The 14,229-nt window shown below is 36.3% G+C and overlaps 3 protein-coding genes across 3 annotated transcripts; 2 read left to right on the top strand and 1 right to left on the bottom strand.

The window, feature by feature from the left end:
• The first annotated feature begins 4,090 nt into the window (after nt 1-4,090).
• LOC21409340 (protein KOKOPELLI) lies at nt 4,091-6,113 on the top strand. The gene is made up of 2 exons (XM_024177047.1): nt 4,091-4,201; nt 4,698-6,113. Exons 1-2 carry the CDS (start codon nt 4,091-4,093, stop codon nt 6,111-6,113), a joined length of 1,527 nt encoding a protein of 508 aa, XP_024032815.1.
• A 962-nt stretch (nt 6,114-7,075) lies between these two features.
• On the top strand, nt 7,076-11,321 carry LOC21409339 (uncharacterized RNA-binding protein C17H9.04c). Its single transcript, XM_010115060.2, has 7 exons — nt 7,076-7,392; nt 8,716-9,110; nt 9,224-9,257; nt 9,478-9,551; nt 9,654-9,832; nt 10,357-10,437; nt 10,963-11,321. Exons 1-7 carry the CDS (start codon nt 7,227-7,229, stop codon nt 11,009-11,011), a joined length of 978 nt encoding a protein of 325 aa, XP_010113362.1. The 5' UTR covers nt 7,076-7,226; the 3' UTR covers nt 11,012-11,321.
• A 259-nt stretch (nt 11,322-11,580) lies between these two features.
• Nucleotides 11,581-12,362, bottom strand: LOC21409338. Its single transcript, XM_010115059.2, has one exon. It carries the CDS (start codon nt 12,298-12,300, stop codon nt 11,755-11,757), a length of 546 nt encoding a protein of 181 aa, XP_010113361.1. The 5' UTR covers nt 12,301-12,362; the 3' UTR covers nt 11,581-11,754.
• Nucleotides 12,363-14,229: the final 1,867 nt, after the last annotated feature.

Genomic DNA, 14,229 nt, shown 5'->3' with positions numbered 1-14,229 from the left:
TTGTCACATGTAAAGTAAGCTTAAATTTTTCAATATTCGAATTAAATAATTAAACTGAATGACCATTTTAGATTCCCTATTTATTTATTTATTATTTTGAAAGTGGGGAATATATCCAAATTAAGCAAAAATAAACATGAATGTTTACTTATAGGGCAACTTCACGACCCTTCTAAATTAGGACCGATAATACGGGTCACGACACGACGATATGACTAAAAAATGACAAGAATTTTACGGGTTAGGGTTGAGAAAAAAGAGGTTCGGGTCAGAATTGGGTCGACATGAAATTGACACGAAAAACCCGGGTCAATTTCGGGTTGGACCCGCCTAACCCGAACACGACACGAAACTCGTAAAAAACTAAAAAATATATTTTTCATTGCATATTTTAAATTTTATTATAAACTGGTGATATCATGATAGTTATACTCAAAATTTTATACTATTATTTGCTTAATTTCAATGGATGTTATTGTAATTTAGTGTGTTATGAAGTTTAAGTTATTTTTAATATGTAAAAAACTAAATGAAAGTATACAATTTTCGTGTCAATTTCGGGTTCACGGGTCAATTTTGTGTCACGGGTCATTTTCGGGTCGTGTTGTGTCAACTCGTAAAGTGGTCGTGTCGTGTTCATGTTGCGGTTTTTAAAAAATTTCGTGTTACGGGTCGTGTTTGGGTTGACTGTAAATTTAAAAAGAAACGATCAAAATACGACACGTAACATGAATTACCACTACTATTCTAAACAATTGGTTCTATCGGTAGACTCAATTAAAACGCTAAAAAAAATACACGTGTACCCAATTTTGAAAATAGACATCTACTTGTAAACTGCAAAATTACTATCCCAAAAAATGACGAAAATATACCAGAACTAGTCGGATTCCGACTGAGTTTGCTCATCCTCAGCTCAATTCCCTATTCATCCACCAAATCAAGATTCGACAACTTTCGATCAAAAAGTCAATGTCCCAAAACCACCAGTTATTAATCGAATTCTTTGGTTAATAACTTTCTGCCCGTCTTTTTTGGCGACTGCGAGACATTCTGTCGGGGAGAAAAGGCAATAAAGACGTAATTTTTTCCTCTCATCTGTGAGAGTCGCGAGATTTTTGGCCGTCTTCTTCGAAGACGATGAGACATTCTGGCGGGGAGAAAGAGGGGCAGCAGAGATTTCTGAAATGTTTATGTTAAGTGTTCGTCTCTAATTTTAAATCCTAATTTTTAATTCTTTATATTAGTTTTTTAAATTTAAAATTTAAAAATTAGAATCATGAATTAAGAAGACGTTTAGTTGATGGATTAAAATTATTTTCAATTTACGTGTATTTTTTATAAAAGAAAATATTGTAACAAATTATGAATGATGATTCAAATTGGAGTACAAATTCTTCAACTAAACAACCCCTAAATGTTCCATTCGTAATTTCGCGTGATTTTCGGTCTTCTTCTTTGGCGCTGACCAGATATTCTGAGAGACAATAACATGGTAAAAGTGGTATTTCAAAAGATTAATATTAAAATCTGCTGTTAATTTTCACCTCTAACAAAATATGCTATAAATTTTTATTCCCTCTCTATAAAGTCTGCTATTTACTTTAAGAAAATTGTATGAAATATACTTACATTTAAAACTTATAGAAGCAGATGACCAATTTATTAATATATAAAAATTAATAGACTATTTTATGATTTTACTTTTTTATTTTCTAATTTTACCCTTTTTTGATTTTTTTTTATCCTTTAGTAAATCCATGTATATTCAAGATTTACTAGATTAGAATCATTTAAAAAAAAATAGTATAAATTTTAATGGTAATCCTGAATATACTTACTAAATCTAAGATTTACTGAGATCATATTACTAGGAAAAAATGCACAATTTCTAATGGTAAATCTCATATATACATGGCATATATAGGATTTACCAAGTTGATATTAGTACGGAAAAAATAAAAAATTTAATGGTAAATTTTGAATTTACTAAGTTCGTATTAGTAGGAGAAGAAAATACTACAAATTTTAATAGTAAATCTCGGATATATTTAATAAATCACGAATTTACGACATTTACTAAGTTGCTATTAGCAGGCTAAATGAAAAATCTCGAATTTACTAAATTCGTATTATGAGAAAAAAAGAAAAAAGTATGACGATAAATCTCAGATATACTTGATAAATACTGAATTTACTAAGTTCATATTAATAGAAAAATACCGAAAATCATAAATTCTGAATATAAACAGTAAATTTAAAATTTATTAAGAGAGTATTTTCAAAATTTTAATCGATTATAAAACCGGATTTACATCACATTAACTTATTTATTAACTTTTTTAAAATATTGACCTTCCAATTTTCCTTGATCCCCCTTTACTTCTCCCCCTAATTTACACTACCCAGCCGGCTTAGTCTTAAGTCCATGGGCCCATAATCTCCCCTTGGCCTAGCCACGTGCGTGCTGAGATCCTCCTCACCTGTGTGGCTGCGCCAGACAAGAAAATAAACCACCATGATGAGGAACCCAGATCCTCTGTTTAAAATATCTGTCCATTGATGAGCAAATAAAAAAAAAAACAAAATTGTGATGTTTATTTCACTAAAGCAAAGCACCAGTTTCGACTCTCAAAGGCTACAAACCCACCAACCAAAACAATATATATATATATATCGAATTGAAACGGCAAAACAATGGAGGAAGATGGCGAAAGCTAACGTTAAGGCTTGGTCCTAATGTGAGTGATTCTAGTTCTTTTTTATCTGGGTTCTAAGATGGGTTCTATTTTTTTTTTCCTTTTCTTTTCAGAACACTAAATGCTCTGAAGATCAAAGAATAAAAACCCAGAAAAAGAAAAATCGATGCCGCCGTTGTGATCTCCGACGTCGTTGTTGCAAATCCGATGCCATTATTGCTTTTCCGGACTTGGATGGAGATGGACGAGGAAGGAGATGCAATAGTAACGGAGGAGTTCTGTTGTTTCCTCTCTCTGTTTGTTAGTGGTTTAAGTGAGTGGAATGAGGTGTCAAATAGTTATTGGATAGACAGGGAAATCGACAGGCATTTTAGACAGAGAATCCGGGTTCCTTGACGAGTCATAATCATTCCCAAAAACCCAAAATACCTGCCAATCCTACTCTTCCTCAACCGTCGACTCTCACAGTCATAAAGCAACACCAAATTTGTGATCATTTTCAGAAGTAAGTTTTGAAATTTTTATTTTTATTTCCATTTTCAATTTTCATTTTCTCATTTCCGATGACAAAGGGTCAAGAATGAACTAATAAAATTTTAAAGACACTACCAATTTTGTTGATTTTCTCAATGTGAATTTGGAAAACAAACTAGGGGAATTGATTTACACTTTCTCACGCTATCTCTTTCTTTTTCAGAATTCTCTCTCTCTCTCTCTCTCTCTCTCTCTCTCTGTCTCTCTGTCTCTATCTTGTATATGTGTATATATATATATATATATATATGTAAACAGATATACACTGAACAACTTGCGTAAATTTTTGGTAGATTCTAGTTTCTTTGTGTGGCTTTTTTTTTTTTTTTTTGGTAGATTTGCGTGGCATTTTGCTTGTTACATGTATTTTTTTCTATGTCAATAGAGTTATTTTGCTTGATACCTGGATTCTTGTTTTTGTTGGCCCATCGTTTTTTCCCCCTTTTTTTCTACAGGTTTTGTTATTTTTTTCCTAAGAAACCAAAAGACAATTTATTAGTTTCTTGCTTAGTGATAAAATATGTTGATTCATGCCATTTCTATAAGCCATTTCTGTTTCTGTCTGCTCTGTTATTCTTTAGATTAGATCAAATCTCAAGGCATCCACTTTTTTTTTTTTTCAGCACTCAATAGAGTAAACTTAGATACGTAAATCTCATTACAACTCAAATATTTCAGTTTAACATTTTCCTTTACTAGTTTCCTATAGTAATTTTAGACATATTTTCGTTTGTATAAGCATATGACTTTATTATTGCAGAGTTTTTTGTTTGTTCTTTTTTCTTTTTTTTTTCCCTTCTAATAATGAAATTTTGTTATTGACAAAAACAGTCTTAATCTTTCAGCAGGCCTTAAACATGGAAGGTGACCAAGTGCAAATGCAGTCTGATCTTCTTGCCCTGAGACAATTATACGGGCTTCTTCAAAATATTATTGGATTTGGTATTCCAAATATAAGCTTAGAAAATGTAAGCAATTCTCTCCCTCTCTCTCTCTCTCATATATACTCTTATTTGACTAGTTCTTGAAGTTGAAGCAAAATTTCGATTAACTTCACTCTCTCTCTCTCTCTCTCTCTCTCTCTCTCTCTCTCTCATATATATACTCTTATTTGACTAGTTCTTAAAGTTGAAGCAAAATTTCGATCAACACAAAATGAACACCTTTAAAATCATAATTCGGATTGAATATAAGATGTATGAACATCTTGTTGAACACTAAGAACCAGTACACAGATGTGGTACGAGCCATAGGCACTCTGACTCTCAAGTTATCAATAAGCTTTGTTTTAAGAATTTGACAAAGTTTGTGTTCAACAAGGTCATACAAGGTTCTTAATCATTACATTTTTCATTCAATCCAGATTACAAGTTTAAGAGCCATTTATCCTGTTTTTCGTACTTTCCTTCTTTTTACTAATTTGGGAAATCATAACCAATCATGTGATTTTTCATCTTCACAAAGGTTGGCAAGTTGTTAGATAAGAAAGCGCTGCAACTACTAAAGAATCTTCTGGATGATGCCAGACAAAGGCTCTCTAAGACAAGTACTGCTATTTCACAAGATCGTGTCGTTTATTCAGAGGTCTCTAAACTCAGATTCTCATCAAACAAAAAGAATCAATGCCAAAGTAGAGATCCATGTGATCAAAAGAAGCCCGAATTCCGAATTGGCAATTGTTCAAATGATCTTAGTAGTAGTAGTTGTAGTACTAGTCTTATGATGGACAAGAAATTATTATCTGAATTTTCGAAGGAAGTCACGGACGCGATTTTCGAAATCGATTCCCGAGTTTTGGCCTTGCAAAATTTGATGATGAATACTCCTGCCAAGAATTACAACAATTCTTTGACAAGCGAAACAATATTTAAGGAGGAGAAGAGCTTTAATTATGATGAAACGCTGAGTCGACAAGCGAGTCATCAGCCGAGCCAGTACTTTGACATTTACAAGCCTAGAAATCGACTTGAATCGGTGAGTCGACATGGAACGAGTTACGTCCATGGCTTGAGGGTACCGCTGAGTCAAGATCAGGATGACTCGGCTGGCACGAGTTGGCCTTCTTTCGGAATTAATCAGAATAATAATCCAACGGCTAGAAAAGCGAGTAGTGCTACCAGGAGAATAACAAGATCAGGTGATTATCATCACAAGATCATCACGAGGCCAACTTTGTTAATGGATCAACAGGCTAATCAGAGCAGATCAAACATCGTACTATCATCAGATCCTTCCTCTTCATCCGAAAGTGAAACAAAATCGAATAATTCCATTGCGAGCCCGACAAGATCTTCAACGTCATCATCATCAGTGAGATCATCATCAAGTGATGATGAACAAACACAAAGCAGCTCGTCATACAGTCGAAGTCATATTCGAATTAATCCGATTTTTTCGAGACGAGAAAGAGATAATTCGGAGAAAGGAATTGGACGGCTGAGGCGGATTAAGAACAAGTTAGGGCTGATTTTCCACCACCACCATCATCATCACCATCACCACCGCGGTAACAACCGGAAGCTACTGCAGAGAATCTTTCACGCCAAGAATAATAATAATAATATAAAGGCGCATATTGGAGGAGTGAAGGATAGGAAGGGGACAAGAAAATCAGTGGTCAAGAGTAGTACTGACCGTAAAAATGTTAGACATTTTCATGCATTGGTAGAGGGGCTAATGCAGCACGTCGGTGGGCGCCGCCGCCGCCGCCGTGTAAAGAAGGCGGGGACGGGTAAATTGGGCGAGCCGAAGAAGAGGTTGGGGAAGGGGATTGGTTGGTGGCAAAGGTTTGGAGGCCGTGGAGGAGTGAAGATGGTTAATAGACGAGGACGTGTGAGGGTAATTAGGTTTGCCAATAAGACACCAAAGTTGAAGATGTGATTGTAACTCGTAAGACCCATCTCCTAATTGTGAAAATGAGATGTTTATTTCTTTGAAAAGTTAATTGAAAGAAGTATATTTGTTAAATTTGAATATTTTTGTTAAATTTTCTCTTCATTTTTTTTTGTTACTTTACTTAGTTTAATAAAATATGTGAGAAATGGCCTTTCAAAACATTGTCATATTGAAATGTCTCAACTTTTATTAAACTTGAAAATGATCGTTTTTAAATAATAATCAGCAAGTGGTCTTCTGATTAAGTAAAATCACTATTTAATCAAAATCAATCAATAATGTCCTGAGGTGATTTTTCAGTTTAGCTTGCGATTATCTTTTGATGAGTTAATATTATACCAAGACGACTATTTATTATTATTTTAATAAAATGTAATTTTTCTTTTAAAAAAAATCAATCAATAGTTTACCTGTCAATTAACCATTTTAATGTCGCTGGTTATTTCCTAAAACCACAATAATTTTTGACATTTATTAAAGGTACATGTCTCTTGTGTACTTGTAACTTGGTGTTTTTTTTTTTTTTTTTTTTGGCTAGTTAGCGTACTTGTAACTTGTTTATTGCTTTACTTGCGTCTTCTCCCCTTTACTTTTTCACTTGTTTATAGTTTGTTGGTTCCACACCCACCTTTAACATAAACACATTTTTTTAAGTGTCCTATTTTATTTGGTTATGTCAAATTTTCATATTATATTTAATTTAGTACAAATTCAATTTAATCACGCCTAAAATTGTGTTCCTTGACAGGATTATTATTATTTTTATTATTATTATTTGAAGGATCTCTGGACAGGAATTCAAGGAAATGTTATTTTTTATTAAAAAAAGAAAATTTTAACTTTCATTATTTACCAAACGACCTCGCAAAAAGCAAGTAAATCTAAAAAGGGAATTAGGTCGTACACAGGGATGGTACTTTCTCTCTCTACAATCTCCGTATCCAAAGACCAAAACCCAAAGCATCTCCTTCGAAACCCTCCTTGCGTTTTGTACCTTCCTTCTCTCTCTCTCTCTCTCTCTCTCTCTCTCTGCTTGGAGCAGAAGGAAAATATCTCCGAATTTTCTAGAGAAAGTGGAGATTTTGGAGAAAAGAAGCAATGGGAGAAGGGAGAGAAGGGGACTGGGAATGCGGCGGATGCAAGAACAGGAACTACGCCTTCAGGTCCTTCTGCAACCGCTGTAAGCAGCCTCGCATCCTCGTCGACGTCAACACCCCCGCCGACTCCAAGTGGCTCCCCCGCATCGGCGATTGGATCTGCACCGGTTAGCCAATTCAATCTCTCTCTCATAGTTTTTGTTTTCTGGATTTTGGTTTGATTGATGGAATTTTTGGTTCGAGTATTGGGATCGAATTTTGTGCTCTGTTTGATGAATTTTTTCAGTTCTTTGCTGGGTTTGGATTTGAGATTGATGAATTTACACTGTTTCACTCATTTTTGTTTTGGTGTATCTTACTTATTTAGAGAAATTTCAGTTCTTTGGTGCTTTTGGATTTGAGATGAATGGAATCACTGTTTCATAATCGAATTTAGAAGAAAACAGCGTAAATTATGTGACTTGAGATTTCAGCACTTTTGTTTCCTATTTTGGTTATTGGAAGGTGTTTGAAACTGCAATTTACTCTTGTTGGTTTTTCTAGAGCTTGTTGGCCAGTAGGCACAATTAAAAGAAATTAAATTTCTTTAAACATTAATTACTTCGATAGCATCGGAATTTTTGTTTTTGTAGTCAAATTCGAGCGAAAACAGTGTAAATTTAGGATTTTGGCCACAAGTATAAAAGGATGAAGTACTTTTCTCTTAATGACATCTGATTTTCTTCTTGTAGCTTCTTTTTTTTTTTTGGGGGGGGGGGGGGGGGCACTTCTTGTCACAACTATCTCGTGATCTTGCTTTAAAACTTAATAATTTACTAATGCTACGCTTTTGTCAAACTCATTGGACCCTTGCAAGTAAAATAGGCCTTTACTTTCATAGTGAATTACTTTATCCATTTTTTGGGTAGGCAACCTGTAAATCCGAAACCATGTGAGCTTATGAATGCTTTCAGCACATGCCCAATCACTTTTGTAAGAGTGGTGTTCTGGTGCTTCTATGTACTTTTGCATTTTGTTCTCCAAAATTTAGTACTTTTGAAGAACTTATGAATTATTAAAATAGTCACTTATTTTTCCCTTTAGATTTGTTTTGTCCACTTCCTATCCTCGTTGTCCTTTTGTTTTTCGTTGCAATATCTAAAAGACCACCTTTAGCTTTTATAACTTATACTTGGACAGCGGAGAAACTGTGTTTGATTTGTTGTATGTTGATTTTCCAGTTACATCATTAACCTGTTTCTATCACATCTGATGTAGTTAAGTGTTGAGTTAGTGACGGCATGATAAATGCTGTGAGTTACCTACTTCATGCATATTTATTTTGTCAAGTTTAGGAACTTGCTATCAGATTAGGTTGAGTGGTTTGTGTTTTTTTGTATGTGTGGTTTTGGTGTTGGGATGGACACGGGTTGGTGTGCGTATAAATGGCTTCCTTTCCTTCTTCCTGGCTGCATTTTGGGTATGGGTTTGTATGGCAAATGGATCTATAGGGTGCACTAACAACAATTATGCATCAAGAGAAAAGTGCAAAAAGTGCGGGCAACCAAAGGAGGTAGCAGCAATGCCAGCGATTGCAATGCCTGGAGCTACTCTCCCAACTTATTCGCATTATTTTGCCAGGGTCCAAGGAGGAGCAGATCAAAGGATGGGATTAATGGGCAATGGTGCTCTCCAACAGTCTTTTCCTTTGACCTCTAACTGGCCTGCAGTCGGGACCGATAAGTTTGGAGTTCTGCCAGCTTCTGCTTGGTCCTTAGGTGGGAATCCTAATTTTGGACTTCCATATGCGAACCCTAGTAATCAGCTTCTTTCAGTTCCCAAAGGATGGCGCAATGGTGATTGGATCTGCAGCTGTGGTTTCCATAACTACTCTTCTCGTGCACAGGTTTGGTGATGCTTCATGGCATTTCCTATAGTTGTCTACTGACTCTACTCTTACCATACACTGTTTTGCTGTGGTTATCTTAGTCATGTGATCTAGTTTTGGTTTTACTGCAGTGCAAGAAGTGCAATGCTTCTCCAGTTCCACCAGGTTGGTTTGTTTTTTTTTTTTTGTTTTTGTTTTTTTTTTTTTTTTAACAACAATCGGGGCTGAAGCTACCTAAGGCCCTGGGTTGGCAGGTGCCTCCCTGGGCGTACCCCTTCCCCAACTCCATTAGTTATCATGGTGTTTTCAGTCCCATTTTAGTAGTAAAAGAAATTAAATGCTAATATATGCTTTTTTTTTTAACTTCTTTTTGCTGGGTATAAAGCATTGGGAACAAAGCGATTGGCATCCGAGGAGTTTGTTCATGATTGGGACAACAAGAGGTTGAACATAGGACATGTAAGGATTTTACTTTTTGTATTATTCATGATTATTTATCTTAATGGTGCCTGCCCTAATGCCCCGTCCTCTTCTTTTCTCCTATATATTTACGGATCTCAGACAAACGGGCAACAACAATCATCATACCCGGGCTTTGAACCTCCAATAGGCACTATTGCTGGCTCCAAACCTGGATCATACACTTCCTACTCCAGTGCTGGTTCAGGTTTCGCTTCTAATTTGCAAGTTGCCACGGTATTGCCGCAGCATGCTACTACACCCACACTTCTTGGAAAAGGGTGAGTTGGGATTGGTTGTTGCTTTTAAATATACATCCCATAAGTATAGGTTTTGCATGATCTATCTAGGTAGAAAAAGTGGTGCTAGGATCATGATGTGCTACAATTTTTTTTTAATACCTTATTAAATCTACTTATTGTTTAGAAATTTTCTTATGTAATACCTTATTTAATGTAGGTATTGTTTAGATTAGTTTGATGGTGATCACGGCTTGTCTTTGTATACAATAGGTTAGATATTCTTGCATAAGAACACAGAGAGAGAGAGAGAGAGAGAGAGAGTTTCCCTTGAACGTAGGTTAGATTTCTGGTTCGCTTGCCCTTGTTCAAATAGCTTTCCTTTCTGTGGTTACTACGGATTAACTTCTTTCGGAGGGCGGTAGCAAAGCAAAGGAAGAATAGCTGTCGTTTCGTACCCTTGCGTCATTTTTGTTCCCTTGCGGTGCAAAGAAATGGCAGGAGGGGGATGAGAGAGAGAGAGAGAGAGAGAGAGAGAATAATTCATCATTTTTGTTCCCTTGCAGTGCAAAGCAATGGCGTGAAGGTGATTGGATGTGCACAAATTGCAACAACCATAATTACGCATCTCGATCGCATTGCAATAGGTTAGTTTCTACAAGGTTTTTATTACTGGTGTTGACTTCCAAACTTAATCTATTATCTGATTCTTTAGGAATATTGATTTCGCCCATTGCGTTGTGCCACAGCCTCAATTCTGTATTTTTAGCTCTTATCAGAGCCGTAGTTAGAAATATTACCTGTTGACATATCTCATTGCTCGTTTACAATTTTGATTCAACACCGGATTGAACCCGCAAGCTCTGCACCAAACCCCACCTCACTCCACTCAAACCCCCAGTGCCACTAGACCAAAGAGAACCATTGCTCATCTATAATGAAACAAAAAGTCATTTAAAATCCCTTCAGTATTTGACTTTTTTCTTTCTTGCTATTTTATGAATCAGGGGCGTTAGAGACTTTCACTTATCAGTGTATGCGTTATTTGGAAATATCACAATATTTAGAACCAATAAATGGATCTATTCGTATCTTATCAGAAAAGGAATTCGTTACCTCATTAAGATCTTGTCGTTCAAAATCCCCTTATTGTTCTATACTGTCTTTTGCAGGTGCAAGACTGAAAGGGATGCAGTTGCGCAACCGGTCAATGCCCTTTAGCTGCTTACACTCCATACTCCAGTTGTTCCCCCCCCTTTTTTTTTTTTTGACACAATCCGTACTCCAGTTGTTGTATCTTTGGTATTCAAAGGATTTTTTTTTTTGGTCTCTATGTGTTATGAATTGTAAGATGTGATGTTTTATGATCTCGATGAAATAGCGGTAGGTACGACATGCTAATGTGCCTTGGATGATCCACATCTCAGGGTTATTTATAAATATTTCTGTAAGCAGAGTGTGTAATCAACATATATTTAACTGGTTCATAATTTCCATCTAATAGTGAAAGCGTGGGTGCATTTTTAGAGCATTTGTACTCTAAAATGTTCTCTTTTTATTCGTTTTTCATCCTACGAGTAAATAAAGCTCTAGATCTATGGAATTCACTTTTCTAAATCTCCCTCTCCTTATTTTGATTGATGTTATTTTTATATTATGGCCATATTTTTCTTCGGAACACAAACCCATTATCACACATCCTAGTCCTCTTGTTGGGTTATTGCGTGCTTGCTTTGCACCTGAGATTCAGACATGGAAAAACTTACCTTAAGATATTAAACTTGAAAATGTAATGAAAGTGTTTCCATTTGAGTTATTATTCATAACTTATAGGATATTTCATTCATGTGGGTTTGTGATGAAATAGAGCTACAAAACCTCCTAGAACAGAAATACCCAGAAAAGAAAACCAATGTCATTGACGAAGAACAAAACAGATCTTAGGGCGTGTCTGGGATTGGTGATCAAGAAGAACCCTTGAACATGGAATCAGGAGAGAGAGGAGGAGAATCCAACTGGTAAAGGTTGAGTGACGGCCCCACAAACCGGAAAAATATCCACCCTCCGATGACGATGAAGATGGAGGCGTATGCAAACTTGTTGAGCCAAAATAGCAGGCCTTTCTCTCCCACGTAGAGCGCCATGGCCTTCTCAGCTACGTTCATGTCTTCCCACTTCTTCTGCACCGGAGCCTGCTCTGCCTTTGCAAGCCGTCTGTCACCCTTTTTGTCGTCCCTCTGTTGGTTCGAGCGCCTTCTCGACCGTCTCCTGAACCGCACCTCGACGGTTTCTGGGGGCGGCGTTATTTGTGGCCGCGGGAGGTTGTCACTCTCCGAGACGCTGGACTCATTAGCATTGTTGCTGCTGCTGCTGCTGCTGATGGGGCTGAATTTGAGTGGTGGGCGGTGGCGGGACGGTAAGAGTGTCGGATACTTGGCGGTGGTTGAATGCTTTGTGAGGGTTGTCGGTAATGGCGGTTTTGTGACAAGGGAATGGAGTTTGGCTTCCATTGGTTTTGGCTTTGTGATGCAGAGACTTGGAAGTGGATGGATGGATGGATGGATGGTTGTATTTGCTTGTTATCCATTTATATTCTCTCTCTCAACCATTGGTAGTTAATTAACGGACTTTACAACGATTTAATCCGCTAAACATATTGGGCTTGAACCCAAAATGGGCCCTTTTATCTCCATTTTGAAATGAGTTTAATATTGGAAGTAATTACATAAAATGCGTAGTTTTGAAGCTGTATTTATTAAGGTCACGTTACGTTTAATTCATAAGTTCAGAATAATTTATGATTCTAATGTTTAAAATTTAAATTTTTTTATGAAAAAAAAATAACATTATAATAGAACTACAAACTATAATTTTAATCCAGATAAAACTCTTAAAATAAACGTCACTTAAATATCAACTATTGTCTTCCTCTTTGTGGGAGATTTTTTCTTACCCATAGTTTCTTTTTAGGGTTGAGCAGAGTTGAGGGCTAAAGCTTGATTTTAGGGCTTGCGTTTTGGGCAAAATAATAGACCTTCGGTCTTCAAAAGGATTGTTTCCTTCCCTTTTTTCATCAAAGGAGACTTCTTTGGTTTAAGATAATTATATTTTCATTAAATGCTAATATAATTTAATATTCGGTGTTGATTATGGATGAAACGAAATTAGGAAATTGATTTTCTCTATATCTAGATCTATTTTCTTACTAATTTTATTCTTTAATCAAATTTTTCCTTTTTTCATTATACGAAGATATAATGGTCTTAATACATAAGAGATTTTTTGTAAATAAACAAGAAAACATGCATTTTTAAAAACAATACACTCATAATCGGTATTTATGTAAATTAATGGCTGAAAAAAAAGTTATTTTTTTTAGAATAAAAAAAAAGTTGAGAAAATCAGGGCTTTTGTGACTTATTTAATGGGTTTAAAGGGAGAGAGAAGAGGTAGAAGTTCAAAATGATTTTGTTTTTAATTTTTTTTTCAAATTATATAGTGGTCCCACTAAATAGTTAGCTAAACATAGTTAAACGGCACATCACCATTTCTTTAAACAAGAAAAGTCTACTTGTACTTCTTTTATGATGGGTGCAGATACACGATTTGACCGTGCACCATCAATTTCTCAGCCAATCCAATTGTAGTTAAACAAATTATTACATGACGTACCGGTAAATCTAAATATAGAGGCGCACGGGAGAAATTCCCAAAAAAACAACTCTAAAATCTGAATAGGGTTGTTAATATAGTCGAACACGGACTTAAAAGGATCACTTTATAGATATTGTCACAGGGCCAAAAGTTAACACCAAAACAAAGGCCTTGTGCGGCACTAATTACTCTACCTAGTCAGCCTACTCAAGTGTTTACCCATAATGATCCGATTAACAAGCACACAACCGAAGTACGGAAACTCGCTTCCAACCTTTTATTTAATCACAGAAAAGGAATACAACAATAGCTCTGCCTCACACTTGATCACCACAACACTTACTAGCACTCAAGGCTATTCTCTCATGAGTTTGGTGTCTCGAGGGCTTTGCTATTTATAGAGGTTACAAGGGACTACGTGGTTGACACCCCCAGACCACTAGGGATCACTAAAGTCACTTACTTGTACATGGATCAGCCAACTAGGCTATGATTCTGTCCACTTTCCTTCATACTCGGTCAACAGCTTGCGACGTGTTGCCACCTGTCCACCTGGGCGCCCCATCACTCAGTCGTGGCCCAAGTGTCCTCTTCAACACGTTATGGGGGTTAGCTAATCATGGCCACGTGTTGCCTTCCCACGAAGTGACCGTTGCCTTGGTGCTTCCTCAGCACCCATGTCTCCCATAAATCTCGGAACAACCTTGACTGAGGCTTATCCGCGCCTAAGCCTTCTTTCTTGCCCCTTGTCTGAGCCAATATGGCTCATCCACGTGGCTGCTGGT

Source organism: Morus notabilis, unplaced genomic scaffold, assembly GCF_000414095.1.
Source record: "Morus notabilis unplaced genomic scaffold, ASM41409v2 Scaffold384, whole genome shotgun sequence".
Classification (NCBI taxonomy): Eukaryota; Viridiplantae; Streptophyta; class Magnoliopsida; order Rosales; family Moraceae; genus Morus; species Morus notabilis.
This window is presented reverse-complemented; position numbering and strand designations above follow the sequence as displayed.